Raw genomic sequence first — 25,569 nt, 5'->3', positions numbered from 1 at the left:
ATATGACAGCAGTGTCATAGTCTCAAACATATTAATTCTATGGAATGTACAGAGATGACAGACACTATTAGTGCTCCCGCTGAGGAAAATAACACCGTGTGATGCAATGCTCAACCTTGATTAGACACACTACGGGGGGAAAAAAAAAAAAAAGAAAAGAAATAAAAAGAGAAAAAAAAATCCCACAAATGGAAGAAGGAGGTCAGGAAACTCAGGCAAAGCAAAAAGAATTTGTTTCTCCTACAACGAAAAAGTAAACTCTGCTACTCCTGGCTGCAAATACTAAAAACCAGCATGGGTTCAAAGACTCAGTTCTGTAAGACAGTAATACACATGGCAGGAGGCAACACATGTGCGAACAAGTGCAACCATCTCTAGTCCAAAGTCCTGAACTGAAATTTAATAGGGAAGCATCATTACATGCTCACCCAATTCCTATTATCTTCTCTAACCATGTCTTTTTCACTACTCCAAGAGACAGGCTACCTTTTCAGAATAACCTCTGGTATAACACAGATTATCTGTTCTAACATTTTACAAATATTCAAACCATAAGAAAGCCTCAACCAAGTCTGTTGCCCTATCAGACACCAGAGAACCCATTCTGTAGGGATGAATTCCAGCCTTTGTAGATTCACTGGTGTTTAACGTATACTATATACTGCAGTTTTAATAAGATGAGTCAGCTGTCAATCACAAATCCCTTGGAAATCCAGGTTCATTTGTTCTGCTGCTCATAGAATGTAGCACTCTATGCTTCTAAAGACAAACAATTACCTATAATCTGCTGCTTTGCACAAAGACGGCAGGCAGTATCAAAAGAATATTTAAACGTAATAAACCACTTACAGTTAACGTAATTTCATATGTAGTCGAATTTGGCACAGTAGATATTCACAGCTTTTCCAGTCAAACAAATCTAAGGTGAAACTTTGCTCGTAAGTCTCACAAAAATCTGCACCCCATCTTTGAGTCCATATGAACCCTGTAGTTTTTAATTAATTATAGCATAAATAAATTTGATCTCTGCACTAGTTTCTTGAAGGCAATTTATTTGCAGTAAGATCAAACACGGAACTAATGCAAAGCAAAAGCAATGATTTTTCAGCCCCAACTGGCCTGCCTCTGATGTTTACCCACTACTGTTATTTGAGGTTGAATTTCTACTGTTCCTTTGATTAATTCTCATGCTTGATCCACCATCTAAATAAATCATCACATCAAAATTTCAAGTGAATTCTTTTCAGTAAAGGGAATGAGGGAGTTCGCTATGAATTAATTACTACTAACCTACAGCCATAGATTACTTATGCCTCTGGTACTCGTAACTATTTACCTAGAATGTGAAATCACATCAGTAAGTACATGCAGTTCTCAGTTGGACAGGAGACCATATGCCCATCTAAAGAAAGAATTTATTAAGAAGCAGTACCATTTCTTGCTCATCCTCAGAAATGTTGGTACTACAAAGAGAGTACTCTTTATCATGGGGAAAAAAATGGCAATTTGCTAATTACCCGTAAAGAACTAGACAAACCTATACAACATATAAGTAATTCTAATTCTAGCTTTTGCATAAGACATACAAACTATGTAACACTGAAAACCTGACAGAAGCCACAACTGTTCACGCAACTTCTCGCCTTAAATCATTAGAAGTGTAGTTCTGCTGTACTACAGCCTCTCATTCACCAAGCGATCCCCTTCCATCACTCACTAGATGATTCACACGGATTTACTGTACACATCATGGCTTTCGGCCTCCCTAACTGGAAACAGGAGCCACAGATTTGATCACTAACTGACATTCTTTCTGTATTTCCTCCTGAAATTATATATTAAAGTGTCAGGTGGTGTATGGTCATTGCAAGACTCCAGCAACACTTTCGAAAGTTATTTTATTCATTTTTATTAGATTTTAAACAATGTCAGAATAGTATTAACAGAGTTCACATTCCATTTAATTTATAGAAAAATTAATGGTTATTACTTGCAAACCATTTTTAAAGCTCCCATTGACATTAATACTGTAAAGAACTACAATACATTTTAATAGTCTTGAGTTGTGGATATCCAAGCAGCAAAAAGCATCATTCTAACAACTTGGAAAATGTCCTTTTTCACGCATTTGAATAAAGGATTAAACTTTTAAATCTACACACTCATTTCATTGTCAAGAGGGTAGATATGGATGTGGTTTTGGCTTACTGAGTACACATTTGACTGGGAATTAGAAAAACTGAGTCCTGTACCTTGACTAAAACAGTCAAGCAGTTTCCCTATATCTGCATCCCACCTGGAAACACTGGAACAGAAACATTTGTTGGGCAAAGTAGGGCAAAATTATTAGAATAATTTATCAGTGATAAAAATAATGGGCGAGACAAAATTCCTTAGCCATTTAGACGTAATTATTTCCTAGGACATTTTTTGCTAGCAAAAAATATAGGTAGCAAAGATAATATTTTATTTAGATATATGCATATGTTTTTGTTAAGACACTGTGAACATCTACAAGAAAAGCCTGCACAAAATGCTGTCTGACTGATAACCTCTGTGCAATTATATACAAACTTGCATTGTAAAAACATCCATGACAGAGGCTGGACTCCTTTTCTGCAGATCACCAGGACCCCTGCTACATAGTCAAATGAATTTTGAAATTTTGTAATTTATGCACCCCACGTGGACACATGATAACAGCTTTCAAGAATTATCAGCAGCTCACACATTATGTAGAAATTAGTCTTGAAAAAAGCCCTTTATCTAGCTTTGAAAATAATGTTTATTAAAACCAGTGTTCCCTGTCCAAGAAAAAGATACACAAAAAAAGAACATCTACCAAGTTTATATGTTTGAATTTGCACATCACGATGTCCTGTCTTAAACAATGTTTAGAAAGCAATAGCAAACAGCCAACATAACACAATCGACTCTTTGATCACTGAGTACATATGTGAGCACTCAAAGACATGGAAAGCATGGAAGCAGATCATAATTCAAACTTGACTGCAAGTACAGTTCCTCAGCTCTCACTAGGTTCATACTCTGTGCAATGTTTACATCACAGAAATACATTACAGTAGTGTTCCTTTGACTCTGAAAAAAAAGATCTGTAGAATATACTGAACGTGGCTGCCACAATAGTTTTCATTTACAATCAAATAAAACCCAATTGCATTCTAAACACTCATTATTTCCTCCCATTCTATTTTTTGTTTACATGGGGGAGCATCTCTATATGTTCTCTAGTTATTAAAAAGTCTTACAGAACCTGCAAGCGTCAAGGCAGGACAACTACAAAAACCAGGAGCACAAGTGCAAAAACCAAAGGCCAATGTGGGGGAGGTGTATGTATGTGGCTCAGATCAACGTAAAGACTATAATAATGTAAACGACTAACAAAAGAGTTTAAAAGAGAGCAATGGGCTTGAGCTAACCTTAACCTGCATATGTCTTCCCAGCAACACTGAGGATGCCCAGTGTCATGATGGTGAACACATAGTACTAGATGATCTTTCAAGGTCCCTTCCAATCCCTAACGTTCTGTGATTATAGAGCCTGGTAATGGGAAACACGTTGGTATTGTGATTGAACTGTGTATTGCAATTGCTATATTCTGCTAACGTGTAATGTAAATTTGTATTGTGTTTTCAGTATGTTTTGTATCACTCTGCTAAATCAGAAATCTCATGTAACATCAGCTATCTTCAAATAAGTAAATCTGATGTCAAACATGACACCCTTCACGTGTGGAATATCTAAAAGAACCTGGTCAGAGAGAACTGGACTCTGTGAACAAGTCAGTTACATGAGGAGCCAGAACACAGATAAGCAAACTCTCCAGCAAGATGTATAAAGTATACTTGACTGTAAAAAATATTCCTAACTTAATGTAGGGCACATGGAAAGAAAGACTATTGGGATGACTAACAGAGGAACTCTCATTAAAAAAGTATTTTTAAAAATTCTAGGTTCACATAGTCTAAGCAAAAGGTTGAGGAGACGCAGCTTGAACTAAATACAATCAGAGGTTTACGGCCTCCCGAAGCATGGATGCAGGCTCATTCTAGGTCATGGGCCAAGGGTCATGTTTAGCTAGTATGCAGCTGCTGTAGGGAGCTAGAGCACTGACAACATTCCCAGCTTCTCCCACAGTACCTTGCATTTTGGCATTTTTGACCATAAGCTGTGTCCTTTGGTCCCTTGAATCTGTTACGGAGTGAAAAGAAGCACTTTGTGGGTGTTAAAATTTCTGCTCTAACGACAACTGATTATAGTGCTATCAAGGGCCAGACTCAAAGATACAGACACCCCCTTCTACATCCCATGTTCGTGTAGATGGCATGGCAAGGTCTTTCTCTTTTTTTTTTTTTTTTTTTTCTCCTGGCCCTGGGTGGAGAGAGGGCAAAAGGAAAGGAGAATTTTTGTATTCTCTACATCACAAGGCAGTTCCAGATACCCAGCCCAGATCCCCAACTAAGTGGAATGATTTTTAAAGCATTCAAGAAGCATCCATATTCCTACAATATATTACATCTAAAAGACAAAAGACTAAGGTTATTTCTCTCCTAATTTTTAATGTTTCTACCTACATAACTGTCCCAGCTTCAGAGACAAGAGACAGCTCATTGGATCATCAGTTACCAGTTGAGCCCCACAGATCTCATCATTTCAGGAAAGATCATTGTCTTGTACAACCCACGTTTTAAGAGGAGGATGTTCTGCACACCTTCTAGTCTATATATATACTGGTGACCAGACTATACCAGTTATGACGGCACTCTAACACATGACCAGCTTATGCCACAGCATGTTCAAAGCCCTTTAGGAGAAATCCTGACATCAGTAAAATTGGTAGCAAAACTGCCGGTGTTTATCTTTTGTTAAATTACACAACACAACATTTAAAAGACATACCTACCTAAACTGTTATTGCTGCTAGTTGGCCAGGAAGTTATCCTATCTCTTAACTTTTTCTTTTTACAAGAGTCATCCGATATCACAGTAAGCTCCACTTCCTCCTTCCTGATTTCTTGTACCAGTTCCATGCGGCACTGACTAAAATCCTGGAAGGAAATTTTTCCATTTTCATCTGCTCCCAGCTGGTGCATGATCTCCGCGACAGATTCCTCCATATTCAGCTGGCGGCACACCATCAGCAAGTCATTCCTAAGGATATTTTTAGAGGGAAAATGGGGGCAGAGGAGGGAAGAAAGTGGAATAAAGATTGGAGAAGTGGGAATGGAGAAAAAACAAGAACAACAATTTAGTTTAGAAGAAAAGGAATACTAACTCTAATCTGGAAATGCATTAAAGCACAGACATTGAAAACCAATAAGCCAGCTTTTTTTTTTTGGTCAATCCAACAAAGGAACTATGAGGTTGGCAAGAAATTACAACACAGAAAGGCTATGGTAAAGAAGGGAACATTTTTTTTTTTAAGTGTTAATCTCTCTTTTCCTGCTGTTATTAACATTTCTTCTAGCGGAGATGGACAAAAGGGAAGGCTGAATCCTGCTGAATCCAAGAAGTTTGCTTGGTCCAATTGTTTAGTGAAACTCACAAAAGGGTGAGGATGGCAGTACTATGAGAAATAATCTGGCAGTGCCCAAAAGACAGCTGCAACTAAATCGACATAGAAGATACAAATTTGTACGCTGTGCTCTTAGGAAAGGAGCATGCAAATAACCCTAAATAACCTTAAATCCAGGCAAAAAAATGAGCAAAACTCTGACCCATGTAATCTTCTATTTTGTGCAAAGAACATACCTTAGGTATAACACTAGTCTCAGGAGAAAAATATTCTGAGGGGTTATGTTCCCATCACTCTTTTTTCTTCTTCAAAGCTGAGGTAAGACTAAGTATTTTGAAAGAATTCTGAACCGTAGCAGCTTGATTTTAAAAAAAAAAAAAAAAAGGAACAGCAGGAAAGAAGGTATTGGATGTGAATTGGATATGAATGTAAGTGGTCTATTAGACAAACACCTGATATTCTCAAACAGTGGCAGATGTGCAGCTCAGTGAAATTCCCTGGTCATTTGCTGCATCAGAAACTAAATCACCACCTCAGAAAAGGGAGGGTTTCTTGGAAGATATTCTCATACTATCTTTTTTCAAAGTGTAAACCCCTAAAAACCCAATGCTGTTCTTAGGCAAACACAACCGTGCAACTGTAAATCCAGACCAAATAATCTTCCAGAGCATACAGAGAAATCACCTCTGCTCCCTTCCAGATACTCATAGTTTCCATAAACAGCAGGAGACAAAGCTGATAGACTCAGGCCTGCCTCATTCTGCTGCTACTCGGAGAGACTTGGCCACCAAAAAAAGGGAGAACCAAAAGACCCTTTTTTGTCCTATTTTCCTCCCGTTCCTCCCCACCTAGCCCTATCTCACTTTAGAGACGAAGAGGCACAGGAAGAGAGAAGGAAAGAAAATCTTGAAACAACTTCTGCGGCAGCTGAAGGGAGGCAGATGCATATTTGTCAAATGACAACTAATCACATTCAGTCAGATCTGAAGCAACAGCTGCTCTACACTATCAAAACTTGGTGTTCCATTCTCTCTAACTTCAAGAGTTAAAATAAAAAGACCTCACTGATTTGCCACTCTCACATTTTGCTATTTCTTTCCTGCTATCCTTTTCTTAAATACTTTCTGAGTTGGATTGCATAATACTACCACACTGATTCATACCACAAATAGCATGAATATGCCATGGCCTCTTTAAAGTGTTGCTTATTTTCTGTTGCATTAAACTTTTGTGTAGGAGGAATTAAAGGAAATGTTTAATGACATTAGTATTATGTGAATTATTAGGATATTTAATATTATTATTTCATTACTAATATCGGAACATCATTTAGAAGGTTTCTACGAAAACATGATACACTGAAATATCCAAAGTTCTTGCATTAACGGTTTCATTGAAGTAATTTAATATCACAGTCAAGGTACAGCTGTTCTACAGAAAACAGCTGTATATCGGGTGGAGCTCTTCTCCACAGGAATTCCAGAGCTGCCCCAACAGACTTCTTGGCAGACATGTTTGCAGTAAAAGTGGAGTGTAATAATAACAATTACATTATGACCGTGTATTTTAGCAAAAAAATAAAGTAAACTCTCCACTTTTGTTAATAAATAACTTCATTATAAGAGAATTAAATTACATTACAAAGGCTAAATGTAAGCAATCGATACTTGCAGTTAAAATTTTGTTCAGAGTTTTGCTCTTAGTTTTGAATCTCATCAATGAATAAATAAATCTTAGCACAGCTCAGTTGCCCATCTTTAAAAATTAAGACAACAATACAAACCAATCTCACAAGGGTGTTGCAAAGAAAAATAAGGATGACAAAGCATTCAAATTTTCACAAGGGGAATGACAGATACGATTAAGATATGGCTACTCGTGTTCTCTTATAACAGATCACATGTACCACCAGAGATTGAGGGACTCCCCAGAGGAGTGATAATTATAAAATGAGTATCAGGAAAAGCAGTGTGGAGCGATTCTGCCAGGGGCTTCCAGGACAAAGGTCCATGTCCCCAGTCCCAGAAGAACCGTTTACCACCCTGGAGTGGGAGGAGGCTGTGGCACTGGCTTTACGTGGCCCCCTCTGGGACAACCATAAGCCTCCATCTCAACACAGCCCACAGAGGACATCTCCAAACTGGTATCTGGTGCTCAGCTTTCTCTCCTGTTACTCAGATGCGAACTGAGTATCATTTGTAGCATCTGCAGCCTGAGGACACTGCCTGAAGCAACCTACAGAAGCATGAGAAAAAATGTAATTAATTACAAAAAAATTAATTGGAGACTACTTGAGGAACTGAGGACCACAAGTACTACTGAAAATAGATTTAATTTACTTGGAGTGCATCATGCAATCTGAAATTACAAGATTTTTCCTAATCGCCATCTACAAACAATACCAAAAGTATATTTATTTTTAAATGAAGAAGAAAATTTTCATTTTAAATTCTACAAACATTCCCATGTAGACCTGCAGAAGTTTTGCCATGTAAATACCTACAAGTTGAGATGCACAATGAGTTGGAACTTCTAGTTGCTTTAAAAAAAAACTGTCTCAAAAGCATCTCAAAATAAAATCCCACAACTGGTGATTATGACACCAGACAGCTCTACTGCAGATATGGTCTTTCCGCTTAATAAAAAAACCCGAAGAATCCTCTTTTTAAAATGAAAATAGCTTTATTTATAAAATAACCCAGCCACTTGTTTTGATTCAACTTTTAAAATCAAGATGACCATAAAAGTATCTCCTAACCTTGAATTAATTTCACTCTCATTGCAAAAGCATATTAAAAAAAAAAAAAAAGTACCACATAGCAGGTTTTAAGGACATGTCAGCTTTCAGGTCAATAATACTTAAACTTTGAAAAAAGCCAGAAAGAAAGCTAAGGAAGCTGTAAAGCTGAACACCTGCTGTCACAAGAAACTCTTATTTTAACAGGAAAAGATCGGGTTAGTCTGTCACAATCTGTTCTAATTATTTAGCCATCCAACTACCACAACAATCCTTCAAGAATTGTTACACACCCATCTTCTTAATTCCTCCTAACCATTTTACAACATGGGATTTCTCTAATGATTACAAAACGAGCCTTGTAACTCGATATCAATTTCAAACATTTAGGTTTTCTATCCCAAGAGAAACTAAATACAAAAATATTGTCATACAAACTGCATGCTATAATAATATTGGGCAGTTAAACATACCTGTGCATACCCTAAAAATTACAAAATAAAAGGGTTAGTGGGCTGTTATTTTTTTAATTCAGTTTTTTTGGTTGGTTTGGTTTGTGTGTTTGTTTGTTTTTAACGAATGGCAGATCAAACTTAAAATGAGTGAAACTTCTTTTAGACACCAAAACAGCCTTTTTCTTTTCTAGAACAGCCACACTCCCCGCTGTACTCACTTTTATCTGGTTCTGATTATTACTTTGCTTAGCAGAATGGCTGGGGTTGGAAGGGACCTCTGGAGATCATCTAGTCCAGCCCATCTGCTAAAGCAGGTTCACCCAGAGCAGATCGCACAGGAATGTGTCCAGGTGGGTTTTCAATGTCTCCAGAGAAGGAGACTCCACAACCTCTCTGGGCAGCCTGTTCCAGGGCTCGGGCACCCTCAAAGTAAAGAAGTTTTTCCTCATATTCAGCTGGAACATCTATGCTTCAGTTTGTGCCCGTTGCCCCTCATCCTATTGCTGGGCACCACTGAAAAGGGTCTGGTCCCACCCTCTCGACACCCACTCTTGAGATATTTATAAGCATTGATAAGATCCCCTCTCGGCCTTTTCTTCTCCAGACAGAGCAGAGCAGAACAGACCCAGCTCTCTCAGTCTCCCCTCATAACTGATATCGAAAAGTCGGCAAAAAAGACTCTTTAACACTGTTTTGAAAGTGTTAAAAAGCAGGCACTTTTATTACAACACGCCAGACGCTCGGAGGATCGTTCTTCTAATCCAGCATGCACGTGATTCGCACTTCTTGGTATTTATTACATATATCTATTGCATATACCTTTGTTTCTACTGCTTAGTTAATGCATTAAACATAAATTATTTCCATAACCCCGCCCTTTGCCGGGAGTCCATCTTTGGTATTCGAGAGTCTTCATCAGGGGTCTCTAGTGATCCCCGGGGGTCTCCGCAGCCTGGCGCCCCCCCAGTGTCAGTTTCTTGACCTAATGTATTGAGCATACATGTTGTCATTTTGTGCTGCTACTCAGCAAAAGTCACGTAGCTCTTTCTTCATTTAGTGGAACGTTCTGCTTTGCCTCACCTCCAGTCTTCATAGAGCTATTGTTTCTCTGTTAGGTTTCTGTTCCATTATGCCCAGTCTTGCTGTATTAGGCTTAGTCTTGCTACATTATGCCTAAGGGTTTCTAAAATATTTTTGTCCCTCTTATCATAACAAAGACACTCCAGACCCCTAATCATGTTCACAGCCCGCCACTGGACTCCCTCCAGTAATTCCTTGTCCTTCTTAAGCTGGGGAGCCCAGAACTGGACACAGTTCTCCAGATGTGGCCTCACCAGGGCAAAGTAGAGGGGGAGGAGAACCTCCCTCCACCTGCTGGGCACACTTTTCCTAATGCACCCCAGGAAACTACCTGGTTAAGCATACATGCATGCTGCACAATACCTACAAGGGGTTGGCTCTGAGACTGAACAAGCCAGTGGAGTAATTTTCCTGTTCTTTTCCCATCTTATGTACTACCAAATTCATAAAGAAAGTCTGGTAAGGATGGTTCTACAGCCACTATATAAGACCAAGAGGAATTATATCTTTACTTAAAACTACTTAAATTTTCAGCCACCAGAAAGGTATGGACATTTTGTGGGGAAACATTCAATCTTTGCTTATGCAACTTGCAGTCTAGGCACACAAATACTTTTGAAGAAGAGAAGTCAAATTCAAAGATGCACTCAAGTTCCCTAGAGCCAAGTAGAGTAAACAAACAACATAAGAAAGCCTGTTCCATGTAGTTGTGTTGTGAGTTACTTCCTGACCAGTACTGTACACAAACAGTGATCTATTTGGGATATTAATTTAAAAAGTACTAACACGCAAATGTCTGTCTAATGGAGCACTCTGTAACATCCCCAGGAAGTGAAGCAACAACTAGTTGCTGATATAAAATACATACTGGAAACACTGGAGTTAAATCGCTTTTATCCTCAGGAGTGTGTTTAATTTAGTTCCCTGGTGCAGACACCAAACTCCAGAGTACCTGCTGCTGGACACAGACTGATGTGTTTCTGGGCCTCTCGCAGTGCCTCATCTGCTCCAACTCTCACAGCAAGTCAAGCTGCTGACTGCTGAAAACATGGAATTACACCAGTTCCCCAGCTTTTCTATGAGCAACCGCAGGCAAACGATTCTGGCAACAATCCGGGAACCGTTTTTTTTCTCAGACGACTCACATTTGAATACTTTCCTAAATTTCCTAAATTAGTTTGCTTTCTTGTTAAGAAGCCGTGAGCCTTTGCAAAAGAGAAAAAAAGAAATCCAGTTCGAATGAAGGCTGTCGTGTCACAGTGAATGCCAACCGAAGTGCCCCCCCCACAGCTGAGCATTCTCCAGTCTGCTATGTTCCGGCTTCAACTACGTGGCCTCTGCAGGTTTCACTGGTGTCACTGCCTTCATGAAGCTTGAAAACAAACAAGTAAGACCAAGACTTCCATATACCTTAAGTACACCCTCCCCCAGGAATTTCACCTTGTGGGACTTGGTCTAGCAAAGGCAACAAGTCTGAATTCATAAGACGCGCTTCACGTGGAATTCTAAAGCTGCTCTCTGTTGAGACAGGGCAAAACATACATTTGTCTCTGTTTCTTCACCAGTTTTTGATTTAGACCTAGCTCAAATAAAATCCTCCAAGAAGTAGCTCAGTTCTTTCTGCCAGACAAAGATTTTCTGCAAATCACCAACTTTTTCTGCCCCACCAATCAGCTTCCTTCCAGATATGAAGTCACTTTCAACTTCGAAATTCTATATTTCTAGTCCTCTTTCCTGCCATTCCCAAAGCAGTCTGTCTCCAGCTTCCTTTGCTTTGTTTTCTAATTCATCATATAAATAAGCAAAAATCTGGGATACAACAGGTCAGCTTGATGCTGTTTTCAATCACACATCCTGCATTTTTACCACCAAATGTGCTATCATATACTTATCCCTAGTTTATCTCACCTGATTTTTTTCAAGCCATATCTTCAATTTGTCAACACCAATTTTGACTCCAGTCTTATCCCCCAGCATGTCTCTAATCTTCATTAGCTCAGTGTAATGTCAAATTTTAGAAAGCTTACTCATCATCATATCATCCAGATCATTAATCCTTTGTAGTACTGATCTGGCCAAGGCCATCCTTCCAGTTTCTATTTGGTACAGTCTTCTATTTGTAAAATAAATTACTGGTATCTCCTAATGTCTACGTATAGCTTGAAAAAAAAACCAAACCAAACTCTGTCCCTTACTCTGTTTCTCTAGCTTGCCTACAAGCATCATAATACAATACCAAAAGCCTTAATAAAGACAAGACGTTATCTGTTGTTTCACTTCCACCACTACCTGCTCCTACGAGGCCTGAGGAGATCAAATGGATTTGACACAACAAATCCATATCCAGCTAGTTATAGTCTGTCTGCAGACTGATACCCAGCCCACTACAATTTTAAAGAAAAGAAGGATATTTTATCTTTCTTTTCTTTCTGTTATTTCTGTCTCTTGGAAGATCTCAGGGAAAAAAACCTGCAAAATAGTTCTGAGGCCGTCTTTAAGACTCTTGCATCAAGATTTTCAAGTACAACTAACTGAAGAAAATTCAAGTTCTCTCTAACTTCATCCTTCCCCCTTCCTTCCAAGGTATTTATTACTGGTCCTATTTGCAGGAATCATCTCACTGTATTTGGTATTTTCAGTCTTGGAAACAAAAATAAAAAAAGAAAAAAAAAGAAAAAAGAAAAAAGGAAAAAAAGAAAAAAGAGAGAAAAAGAAAAAAGAAAAGAAAGAAAAAAGAAAAGAAAGCAAAAAAGAAAAAAGGAAAAAAAAAAGAAAACATCTCACGCTTCTCAGCATCAGCCAACAACAGCTCACTGGCTCCCTTTCTTGGGTACCATTTCCCTGGTTTTCCCATTACTGTTTCCATACTCTGGGATAATTTTTTGTTGCACTTGAAATCCGTTGCTAGTTCCATTTTCTGCCTTGCATGTTCCAACGCCCGCTCTGTCAGCTCACAGCTAACTTGCAGCCTGACCCAGCTCCATTGTGCTGAGCAGCAGCACGAAAAAGACAGGGTTGACAGCCCACCAGCCTCAAATCCCTGTGTGATTTATGCATAATTCAGCCACGGAAGCTTTCACCTCACAGCACCACTCCAGGCATACAGCCTACATCACCACTCCTCCTTCTGGGAAAGCCAGGGGAAGACTCCTTCCACAGTCAATACCTCCCACCACAGTGTGTGTGCCTCCTCCATCTCACACCAGACATGGACAAGACCACCGGTCTGTCGCGAGAACTTCCAGAACAGAAACGTGTGTTTTACAGATGGCACAACAAATGCACGTTCTACTCATTGGAGACAGCTTAAACAGAGTACTCTGAACTTCTACTTCAAACTGTTGACACACACTGCATCTCATGGCCTGTGAGAACAGCATGTGCAGTTTTGACTAACGCTGTCACCTCTGGAGACAGAACTGCAGCGGGCAAACAAAGGTCATTTATCAACAGAGAAGCAGAGCTTGTCAACAGAATCTCTGCCATTCTGTGCCTTCCCTTGTGCTGCTTACCACTTCCAGATTTTGCTACAACACAGTATCAATTCAACCTATAGACTCTACCACATGGTAGGAACTACCAGGAGTATGGGTTTTGTTCAGGGGTAGGCTGGTCTTTGTTACTTAACTTACCCTTAAAAATTACATAAGGGATTTAATTGAATAACCGCTAATACTACATAAATACTGTTTTGTTCTATCAAATATAAGAAAGTACTGCTGCAGAAAAACTCTCAGAAGAAAGGAGACATTAAATGTCCTGATTACGATTAATCATTACAGGTATGCTAATTAACATACAAGGTCATGCACGCGAACAGTCACCATGCTAGGATGAATTCCCTCTAAGTACTATTTATTCTATAAGAGGCATGTGGACATTCACAGTAAACATAAGGTGGATTTGAAAAGCCACGGTGTAGCTATTTTTCTTCAGATGCCATTTGAAGCCCACTCTTTGTACGACATACCATTAGGCACAACACTAGCCTTGTTAACCTCTTTTCTTTACCATCCGAGCTACTAAGGGTCTAAATAAATCCTCTGCTGTAGTTTTACACCTCTTAAAACACAGTAAGAATAATGCCATTTTTATGGTCATGAATTATGTTTTAGAGATGCTTCTTAGTTCACAGCTTTTTTGAGTGAACCGTGTTTAAAAATCAAGCAGACATAATCAGAAGGATCACAACTAAACCTCAAACTCAAGTTTCTTACTACTGTCTTGTGTCAACACTAAAAGTCACACAGTCATATAATGGGCCAGAGCCATGAACTGAGCATGCTGGAAAGAAACATTTCTTACTGAGCTAGTTATCGGCCAGGGAAGCTCTTCGACTGAACAAATTCCAATGCAGACAAAGCAAAGCTTCAGGACAATGCACAAACTCATTCAGCAGCATCGGCTGACTACAAAAAAGCCGTGAAATCTCCACTTACCTCTCCCAGTTAATTTCATAAGGAGTGCAGGCACCTAGCTTAGGGCTGCATATTTCAAAAGAAAGGCCAGGAGCCCAAGTATCTTGTGAGGCTCCTTGCTCTCCATCAAAACATGCAGGACCTGTGGCATGAATCAATCCCAGACACTACCTATCCTACCCCAGCAATCCAAGACAAAGAATTTTTAAAATTGTTTTAGAATCCATCCACAATGGTCAGCAAAATACTGAAACTGGACAAGCAATCAGAGAAAAAGACATATAAGGAGTTAACCACCCACTGACAGAACTCTTCTTTCCTCCACGTGCCTCCCAAAACAGTCAACCCAGCCATTAACTTCAAACTTTAGGTTTTGGCAAATTAATTCAGAAAACATCTAGCAATTTGCTCATTAGAAATATGAGCTAACCAACAGTGGCTAAGGAGGATGCTAACTGCCTTGTCGGCCTTAAGCAGAAGAAAACGCAATCATACATGAAAGAGACAAATTCAAACACTTACTGCACTCCCAGTCATGCTGCTGGAACAGCCACCAGTGGTTTTTATGCTATAAACCCAGGGCTATGGGTTTGCTAGAAAGGCCAGGTACCAAAGCATCCTGTGAGGTCCCCTGCTCCCCACCACTCTTGGTAGGAGATTAACAGAGTATATCAGTGAAATTATAACCTTTCAGAATTGCCACCAAGAAATCCAAGAAAAGACAAAGCAAAGAAATCCCAGTTCAAAACCAACTTCTTTTCCCCTCCAAGGCCACAAAAGGCAAATGACTGACTTTAAAGAGAGGTTCGATTCTCTTATAGCAATAATCCCAATAACATGCTATTAGCAACAACCTCATTAATAAAATTCAATAAAATTAATCAAGATAAGAAACAACTTCAGCACTTACAAGTTAACTGGATGGTAACTTTCAAAGGGGTCAAAAAGGCTGACAATTGTATTCTCAAGTGACTCACTGTTGATCATGATCAAATTTTCCCCATTACAATCTACCTGGACATCAAGCTCCCAAGAAAAAAGCATACAATAACATCACTAAACAAGAAGCCTGAGATCTACACTTAAGTCTCTTTTCTCAGATTACTAATGCCAATGAGGAAAGAAAAATGCAATAACCTGTATCAAACACACTAACAACTGTAATAACTTTAAAACATTAATAGTTCCAGCTAAAATCTTGTATCATACCCCCTCACATGTCTGATATTTACCTAAGAAATGGACAGCTACCCAATTCAAAACAGGAAAGGTTCAGAAAATTCAAGTTCAAATATATTTCTCTGTGAATTAGTTGTAACAAATACAGACTTTTACATAAGATATAAGCCTTTAATGAATGTTGTATCTTGGTATGTTTTCTAGACACAATATTTAACAATGCAATACTTTATTCTTCATCCTAAACCGAGCATGCAGGGTGTCTCTCTGGCTTTTCATCTGTATCCATCCACCTGCCTTCCCTCATAATTTATTCCTTTTCTGTTTATGACACTCTAAGAGGACCCCTGGAGGAGAAAGATTAAAAACCAACAAAATTCTATGCAACTGTGGTACCACTGACTAAGGCAAGTCCCAAGAGAAACAGAGAAAATCAACTACAGGCACATAAAAACCAGCATAGTGCTTCCACTCACCATCTTACTTGGCATACAGTAAGTATTGTGCTGTATTCACATAAAAGCACTCCTTCAGTTACATGGATCACAGACCCTGTGACAGCTTCCTAATGGAGATAGATGAAAAATAAAACTAAGTCTAAAAACAGAATCTGTGAGTTGAAACTGTTTTCAAGACACACTCAAAAACTAGTGCAAGGCAAATGCCAGTCTTACCAAGGTTCGGGCATTTTTTGGCTACAATTCCTAAACCTGAGTTGCATGAAGCTTTCAGGTGGCTAAAGAAAGTACAGAGCAACTAGTCCAGATCTCAAGTGAGAATAAAAACTTGTACTGAGGTCTAACGACTTTTCCAACTCCATGGTAAGAACAGCCCAGCAGAATGAAAAGCCAGGCTGAACGCAAGGACTAACCAATGCCTTGTCCTCATCTTGTTGACATTTTGCAGACTGCTTCTAAATTATATTTGCTTGTTAGACAGCTGGATTGAGGCCACACTTAGGACTGCACACCACTGGGACCAAAGTGCTTTCAAAATTTGAAGCCCTAGCACCTGCAAAACTAGAAACACAGTATTACTTATCTCACAAGTCTTCAAAGATCGGGTTTTTCTCCATCTGTTCTATTACAGAGGTTCTTAAACCTCTTGCTTGTAGGACATATGGCTTCATCGCTCCCTTATCTGCTGACATCTGAGCACTCACAGCAGCTTCTACTTATACATTTTGCTCCTGATGCTGCTTCCAACCAGCACAGAATAGCCTCCAGGGATCAGAAGGCATCTACATGCAGAATATTAACTCATGCCCAAATTAAGTTTTCAGAGATCCTGACCGAATGTATTTGCATGGGCTCACACATGATCATCTTATGGGTAAACCCCATGTTTTACCACCAAGGGGCTCCAGAACTGCTTGTACAGTATGTAAAACTTCATGTCCTTAATAGCAAGCTGATAAAATCTTTGACAAACCTGCCTGTGTATGTTTGTGAATTTACAGAATTTAGTATCATTTTAGAGGCAATTACCAAGTTAGAACAGCCTCTAGGAGGTTATGAGTGTATACATGAACCAAATGACAGAAAAGCTCCTTGTTCAGATCTTTTTGCAAAGTCAAGATATTGGGTTTATTTCAGAAGAGGCACCATTTTAATATTACACTTTAAGTCCACATTATTACACCCATTTAAGTACCTCTGCTCACTTTTCCCCTAGTTGTCCTGAGACTACCTGTGAAAGGAAGACAACCTAATAACAGCAGAGCATAACCAGAAGTTAAAGAAAGAAAATACAGTGACAGGAAGAGCCTGCTCATGTTTTTTTCCTATATGTTTTCTTGTGGCTACCACTGTCAAAACTGCCTTGGTAAGTACAGCCTTTGAGAAAAAAAAAAAAGGCCTTTTTCTTTCATCAACAGAGTTGTTTGCACTCTGCTTGACAACTGCCACCAACACGGGGAAATTATTCATGGCTAAACACAGAAATACACAGCAGACAGGAGGAGCCTGAGAACCTCATAGCCATGCAGTAGGTATATTCTTTACCTGGTTGAAGACCTTGACATATTGCAGTCAGCTCCCTGGGGAACAAAGAATGTTCCACCTCAACACTACCACAGCGCACCTCTGCACACCTAAGTGTAGCACGAGAGACAGGTGAGCAACCACGCAAGGCCAAACTTCTGTCTTCCTTAATTCTAGACCCTACTGATGAATTTGGAACTTGGTATCTATCCATTCAGTTTTCACTAAATATCTATGTTAAATACGACACACTTGTTTCATTTACCTATTTTATTTACAGGACCTTTCACAAGTTTGTCACAATTTATACCACACCAGTAGTTTCTCTGTGGGTTTTTCCACCCCCATAACAATGTGCAGTGCAGTTCTGAGCTCATCATTTACTCATCTTCTATGACATTCATGTCACTACCTCCAATTTATATCTTAATTTTAAAACGTGATGCTTGGACAAGATCTCTGAGAATGCTTTGTACAAACATGATTTGTGGTTTCATTTGGCGCTATAGCCTAAAGTTTGCAGTATCCCCTTCAAACAGCTGTAAGGACAAAAGTTAGATTACAGGCTTAGGAAACATCTATATTCACTCCAAACATTTTGCAATAATCACCTATTTTTAAAGGAGAGAGTAAAAAAAAAAAAGAAAGGCAAAAAGTAGCAGAAGATTGTTTTAAGGTGTCCTGGTTTTGTTAAAAACTAGATCAGTTTCTCTTTTAGTGAATTTTCCTTTCAGTTAAGTTCTTATAAGTAACCACACTTTTCTGAAGTTGGCTACATGTTTTTGTAAACAGAAGCAACGGAATGCAAGGTCGCTGATAAATTTCGCATGTCCTGTGAGAGGGGCGTATTTGCAAGTAGGGATGAACAGGTGACTAAAACTGACCAACTAGGTATTCCATCCCAACCACATCATACACCATATAAAAGTGGGAGGTCACGAGGGTCTTGCTGTCTTCAACCATGGCCGGCATCTGAAGAGGACCTTGCCTGTCGTGCCTGCAATCTGAGGCCTGGTTCCAGTGAATCCTGAATCCAGTTCCGGTTTGCTGTACGATCCAGCCCAGGACTTCCAGGTGCCTGCCCTGCAGCTGCTGGAGCAGTGGCGGAGCCGGGAAATTCAAGATTGGTTTTGTATATTTTGTATATTTTGTATTATTTTCTCTATTTCATTATTAGCGTTAGTAAAGCATTTTAAAAGTTTTTTTTCCAACTGGCAAGTCTTTCTCTCTCTCTCTCTTTTCCTCCTATTGCCTTTCCTTGCTGGAGAGGGCTTTGTGGGGGGGGTTTATTGTCGCCCTGCAATTAAATGGTGACATAGGGAAAAAGTAAGTTTCATACTACTTTTTAAACACAAAGTCACAGGCACTTTTGTCATTTCATAGTTCCGTTTCATATACGTCATCTCCTGAAGACCCATCAAGTCAAACTCAACAGGAGAAATTCTGTGCTACTATACTACAATCAGTGAAAAGTTTAGCCTGCATTCAGGCAATAAAGAGTAAAACATCTTATACGTGTTTTACGTAAGGACCATATGTTTTAAAAAATAAAAGATTACTTTTATTTCAATGTTTTCCAGTTATGAGGCCACTCTCTATCTATTTATTTAAGAAGATTCTAAAGCAATCAGTTTGGGCACTTACAGTTCTGAAGAGTACTTATTTTACTTATATAAAAGTGAAAGAAAAGAAAAAAAAAAAACAAGAATCCTGTAAACAGATCTAGTTCAAACAAGTTAATAAATAAATTTACATAAACACTAGTTTGCTATCTGGATTATAGCAATTCTTCCACATCTACAAAAACACAGCTTATTTAATCATACACCAAAAACTGGAACTGCATGTCAACCTGAATTACTAACCTGGTATGACACAGCATATTTATTTTGAGTCTCATATACTGCAAATACCAACAGCACAACAACCAAGGCAGCAACTTGGCTGGTCACAGACAACCCACACTGATTTTGTTCCTTTCATTTAATCGGTCCTTTTGTGCTTCTCTTTAAATGTTAAGCAGAGAAGTCCAAGCACATCAGCAAAAGCAATCAACTAAGCAAAAGTTCAAAGTTAGTGGCTGTGAGGGAGAGTAACAGAGAGCACAGAAACATAAATCTTTTCCCTTAAAAACACAATTAATAGATACATACTTAGTCTTCTTGAAAAGACTTCCTTTTCTTTTCTAATAGCATGTGGTCACTTGATGCAGAGACACTGAGGAGGTACCAAAATGTATTTGGCAAGAAAACTGACAATGCCCTACTACTGCAGCCCATCAAAATGGGAAGCATCAGCTTGGCCTTGCAAAGGTTTTGAGTTTCCAAAGTTATGTACCACTAAAACCACTCAGATAACAGATCAAATCCACACAGGGCTAGTGAAACAGGCACTTCTTCAGAATGTCCTTTCAAAAGGCTGTACAAGCTCAATACAAAATCCGTAGGTTTATAGAGTTTTAAACATCTTACTCTACTTTTACCAGACATCTTCTGTAAGACATTGATCCCAGTGTAAAATAATTGTGTGTACATAGAAGAAAGTATTTTCAAACAAACTCTACAAACAGAACTTCACTTCATTGTTGTTAATATGATGACAATTCTCTCTCTGAATTAAACATTAGCTTTACCTTCCTGCTTCATAACCCTAGAAATTACTTATCCATGCTTACAAGTTAAAATCAGAAAACTAGCACATTTGTAACTTAATAATGAAATCAATTTTTATGTCACCCACTATCTCCATAGCTCATAGCCTCATTTTTTAAGCAAAAGTATTTCCCGTAGATTCAAAATTACCTTATTTAGACCTTGCAGTATTAGAACAGAATAATCTGGAAACCCATTTCATGACTTCTGCAGCAAAGATGAAATTCGTTATGTGCTAAATAGAACTTCAGTACAATTCACACATAATAAAAGCTACAAGGCAGTTAAGTTTCTGAAGACGACATTAATCTAGCTCACCACCTGTAAAAACCCAGCATGCTCTCACCTTCCTCACTAACATCAACCAAGGCCATATACATGGACCTTAAAAAAAAAAAAAAACAGCAGGGGTCCTCCCCAATGCATCAACTCTCTGAAGCTGAAAAGATGAATGTATTTTATAATTTTAACTGTAACATCAGATTCTGAAGCTTTTCAAACCAGAGTAAAAACCAAAACAAACAAATGCAATTAGTGGTTTTTTAGTTAACAGATTTTTGTTAATAACAACTCGATCCAGTTACAGCTGCAAAAACAAAGTTCTGCTGTAAACACTGTTTAAAGCTGCTTTTTGCTCCCAGCAAGACTGATCCAGCTGATCTCAAGTGTTCAGAATCCAGCCTTAAGCATGGACTGCTTTGTAGTTGGGTTTTTTTTTAATAAAGTTACCTCTCACTGTCGAAGTACCAGAAGAATGCCAAGCACTTGCAAGATGTTAAAATAATTAAGTAACTAATATTAACCCCAAAAGAAGCAAAAGCCTTTTCAGTACAAAGCAACAAGTTAAAACTCTTGTGTTTTCCTGGTACTTCCACCTAGCGAGATGTTGCAAAATTTCAATATGCACATATCAAATGCAATGCTAAGAGACACAGGTTTAGCATTTCATACCCAATCATTCAGCTTCTTCTGGGTTATAACCACCAATGGTACACAGCTATGCTTTATCATTTTGATATCATCCTAACTATTTAGAGCCTGAAAATAAAACGGTATCTCAGGTGACAGCCAGAAATTAATCTCAGGGCATGCTCCTCCTCTCCAGCTGCTCCTCTACTTCCCTGCTATTATTTGAAGAGGTTTACAGCTTGATGCACAACAAAGCATTTCCACAGCTGAGACACCATGCTACTTCATTAGGAATGCAAATAGCTCTTTTTCCCCATGCAATATAAACTAAATAAACATGCACACAAAATGCCTGCCTTTGCTGCAAGAATAAAGATCTTCTCTTCATATCAGCTCTGGAGTTGGAAAGAAAGAAATCTTATAAACAAACTGCTGAATGTGTTATACAAACAAACGACTGACCAAGCTTCAACCCCACAAGCAGATGGGAAGGGATACTCATTTTGAAAGACATGACAACCTATGCTGAGTAACAGCTGCAAAATTGCAAATTTCAAATGCATTGCATTGAAAATCAGTGCTGAAAAAGAGGTTCAGGCTAGTGGAAGGCTATAGAGATCATCAGTTCTAGTCCACAAGGAAGCAGACAATTGTACAGTGCCACCTACTCTGCTTTCAGCTCTTTATACAGATGCCCAGGCATTTATTGCAATGTTTAACCCACTGTAAAAGGTGCCCTAATGTGTAGAAGTCAGCCTACCATCTCCACTGCAGCTACAAGGAAGGCAATGAAGAAATTGTTGCCCTCAAAGATGAGCAAAGGGAAGTCCAAGGAAGCAGTGCAAAAGGGATCAGGAAAACCAAGCAACTGACCTGTATAAAAAAGAAAAAGCAAGACAAACAGTAAGCACAGAATGGCAAGATTACTTAGTGTAAAAGCAGGTGTAACTTTTTCATCTTTAATTCATTACATTAAGAAAGATGAAATTACCTAAACACTAAGACTGTAAACGACAGCAACAATAAAAGCCCAGTTGCTTTACTTCTAACAGGGACACTGTGCATCCGCGAATCAGAAAGAGCTGTATGTTACACTATGGTGCTGTGTACTATAAATGTAACCAAAAACCACTGGGCAAGTCTGCTCCTGTATAAGCTATTGCCATAAAACAGACCATGAGGGAAACTGAGACACTACACAAAGCAAGGAACACATTCCATTTACAAGACTGACGACCCAGGCTAGCTAATGAAGTCAAGAAAAGTAAATTACTCCCTCTTGTGCCAAAGATCACTTGTTATATATTCATTCACTACTTTCTCACAAACGCAGAAGTTTAAGGGAAGACAGGAGCTTATAATACTACATTCTCTGATCAAGACCATACCAGTTCTGCCTTAAAGGCACAACTACCTTCTGAAGCAAGGTATAAGCAACTTCCAACAATGGAACCACCATCTTCTGAAGGACTTTCAACCACTACCCTCTTTATTTCCATTTCCTGCTGAAATCCACTGTCCTTCCTCAGTCACGTCCTGGAGTTCGCAAAGCTTTCAACAGTGTAGTTCAAGCAACATTCAGAAACACCCGTTTTGAAATACAAAGAATACAAATCTGGAACAAAACTTAGGGAATGTAGAAAAGTCCTTCAGAATGAGTGGCTTGCATCATGGTAGTATCTCTCAACTGTCCATATGAAGTACTAAAATATTAATATTCCCTCAGTAAGGTCTTTAAATTAGACGTATACAGAAATCTACTGAGTTTACATTGCAGAAAAGCATCACAGTACAGATCAGCCAGCGAGTGTGCTCTGAGGAGAGAGTGTATGCTTTAAGCGAACGCCCTAACTTTTCAGACATTAGAATAATTTCCATGAAGACAGTAAGCAAATGGAAAGAGAAGCGATCTTAACACACTGGTTGGAAAGCATACATTTTCAAAGTTTACATTTCAGAACCACAACTGTCAAAATAATCCTTAGACTGAGGAAAAGAGTGTTTGGGGAGATGTTTAGACAAGAAATAACATGACCCTTAAATTGTATTTTTAAAGTGACTGCCAACTGTTACAGATTTTCAACAACTTTCGGGGTCCAAAGAGATGACAGTGGGGATTGAAGTTTACTTAGCCTTTTTTGCAGGGCCATATTCTTAGGTTTCAGGTTCCACGGCAGACTTAGAAACTTCCCCACTCCAACTCAGCTCTCTAGAGGCACTTGCAAACCGTGACTAGCACAGGTTTCTTTCGGAAAATGCAAGTTCCCACCATTTCTGGCAAATCTCGCCTTTATAAATTCACTGCTTTTTAAATTATGGTGCAAGAGCACATGACTAGCTCCAGAAATATCCTTCAAACAAAGGCTATTTCCTGACCAAATCACACTACCAGTACATCTAGATTTATGAACATTTCATTATGGTTTAATTCCAACTATCTACTGTAAATGTACAAGCTCACCACTTCCCCCTCAAAATCTACCAGCCTGAGTGACAGTCCCAAAACTAACTGGGGACCAGTAGAGGAATTTAAATTAGATTGGATAACAAGGATATCGATAAAAACGTATTAAAAAGTAAAATCAGATAATCTGGGATGTGACAGTATTCTGACATCGGGCCTGTGAGAAAGTGCAGGAGTCGGCAGCGTGAGAACAAGCGTTGGTGAAAAAATACAAGCAGCAATGACTGTGTACTGATTGATACATCAAAGACAGAGGGACTGATACAGCATTGATACATCAAGGACAGGGGGGTAACTTCTGATAGACCAAAAAATGCTTTTATGGCAGCAGCTTTGGTGGGAATGTGAAATATATCGCGTATGTAATGACTAACTTAGCAAAACAGCAAATGCTTGAGCAAGCATCACAGCAAGTATAAATGCAAGCCTGAATTTGTAATAAATATCTCTCTTCACACCTTAAAGAGAGTCCGTGCCTCATTCGATACACTGGGAGACCAGTATGAACGTTCTCGCAGGTGACCTGTGACCAGCTTTCTTTGTTTAGTCGCAAAAATCACCTGCCTAGCGGTGAAAACCAGCCAGGTTAGACGGCGGGACCTCCCAGACCCGGTGGCAGTGGAAGCCCTCCCGGCGGTATTTGTCCACCCTCCTCTCGGTCCCCTCAAACCTCTCCATGCCGAGGCACAGCCAGAGCCCCCCTCTCAAACCCCTCGCTCCGGCAGCCGACGGCCGCCCAAGAAGCGGCAGGGCGGGCGGACTCGCCGCGGGCCGGCTGCCGCCCTCGGTGCGGGCCCGGCGGCGGCAGGCTGGGGCTGGCCGCGCCGCAGGGAGCAGCGGGCGCAGGCGGCCCGCAGGTCCGGCCCCGGCGCTGCCGGCGGCAGGAGCCGCGGGGCGGCTGCCCCGGAGGCGGCGCGGAGGGTCCGGCCGGGCGGCGGCGGGGGCTGCGCTGCCAACTCCTCCAACTCGCCGAGAAGTTGAGACGCCGCTCCACGGGCGGCGGAGGAGAGGGGAGAGACGGCAGGGCTCCGCGCCAGCGGCGCAAAGAACCTCCTCCCGCTGTCGCTACCTGCTGATGAAGCCATCCCCATCGCCGTCGCAAGTCTGGAAGAGGCGCCTCATCCTCTCCTCCTCGCCGGTACTGGAGGTATCGCTGCTGCTACTCCCGGCGCTGCTCACCTCCGCCACGGCGGCTGCCGCCATCATGCGCCAAGCTCCGCGGGAGGAGGAGGCGAGGCCGCCTCAGGCGCCCGGGATTCCCAGTCCCGCCGCGCCTGCCAAGTGCGAGCGGCAGCACGACGCGGGGGCGAGGAGCGCCGCCGAGCCCAGGCGCGGCCCCGCGGGGGCGGACGGGCAACGGGCCGGGGCGCCGCGGCCGGAGGCCGGAGTGGCCTGGCCCGGTGCCTGGAGCCCCGCCTCCCGCTTCGGCCGGGACCCTCCGGGAGCCGCGCTGCCACCCTTGAGCGCCTGCACTCGGAGCGCAGAGAAGACGACGAAGCCTCCGCGCTCGCCCGTTGTGCACGCCGCCATCCTGCCTCCGCCTTGGCCCGTCTTTCCGCCCGCCACCCTCCCGGGGCCAGAAACCACAGCGGCACCGAGTGAGCCGCCTGGCTAAAGCAGGGCTGGCTGCCCTCGTAGTTGGGGTTTCCCACCCCACGGGAGTCTGGCCAGCAAGTGCCGGGCAGCCCTCACTCAGCCCGGTGCTCTGGCGGTCGCTGTTTCCCTCTCACTGGGCAGGCCCAGCTCCCCGGTTCTGGAGTGTGCCAGCCTTGTTGGATATTGGCTGGCCGGTGGGAGCCAAGCCTAGGCAAACCCCGGCCAAACCAAACATTTTCAGGAGCCCGGCGTTTGCACTTCACGCTGCTTGATGGGGCATTGAACAGATGGGAGCATTCTGGGTCACAGCACGCTAGCCCTGCTTGATGCCTCCATTTCCTTTCCACTGATCAAATTTTACCTGAAAAAGTACAGAATTTGTTTTTCTGCTCCAATGATTCATCATCAGCTAGTGCTCTGAACTTGTTCATGGCTTATACCTCCTCTGGTCGTTCTATCTCCTTTGCATTTAGAGAAAACTAATTATCTTTGTAGTCTTCATGTTGCCAGATTAACACATGTTTTCATCTCACATGTATGGGATAGCTTCTTTATTTCCTTT

At 40.7% G+C, this 25,569-nt stretch overlaps 1 protein-coding gene across 2 annotated transcripts in view; it reads right to left on the bottom strand.

Moving 5' to 3' along the window:
* MCC (MCC regulator of WNT signaling pathway) overlaps positions 1-24,683 on the bottom strand; it is a 217,245-nt gene extending 192,562 nt beyond the window's left edge. Inside the window, exons 1-2 of one of the 2 annotated variants that reach the window (XM_065657621.1) lie at positions 24,481-24,683; positions 4,925-5,172 (exon numbers count right to left, since the gene is read on the bottom strand). In XM_065657621.1, coding sequence (XP_065513693.1) covers positions 4,925-5,172; positions 24,481-24,617 — 385 coding nt within the window. In that variant the 5' untranslated portion in view covers positions 24,618-24,683. The remainder of the gene's footprint in view (positions 1-4,924; positions 5,173-24,480) is intronic. The other variant, XM_065657622.1, reaches the window with a different exon arrangement.
* Positions 24,684-25,569: the final 886 nt, after the last annotated feature.

Source organism: Caloenas nicobarica, chromosome Z (genome assembly GCF_036013445.1).
Source record: "Caloenas nicobarica isolate bCalNic1 chromosome Z, bCalNic1.hap1, whole genome shotgun sequence".
Taxonomy (NCBI): domain Eukaryota; kingdom Metazoa; phylum Chordata; class Aves; order Columbiformes; family Columbidae; genus Caloenas; species Caloenas nicobarica.
The sequence above is the reverse complement of the archived record's forward strand: the minus strand, read 5'-3'. Positions and strand labels throughout refer to the sequence as shown.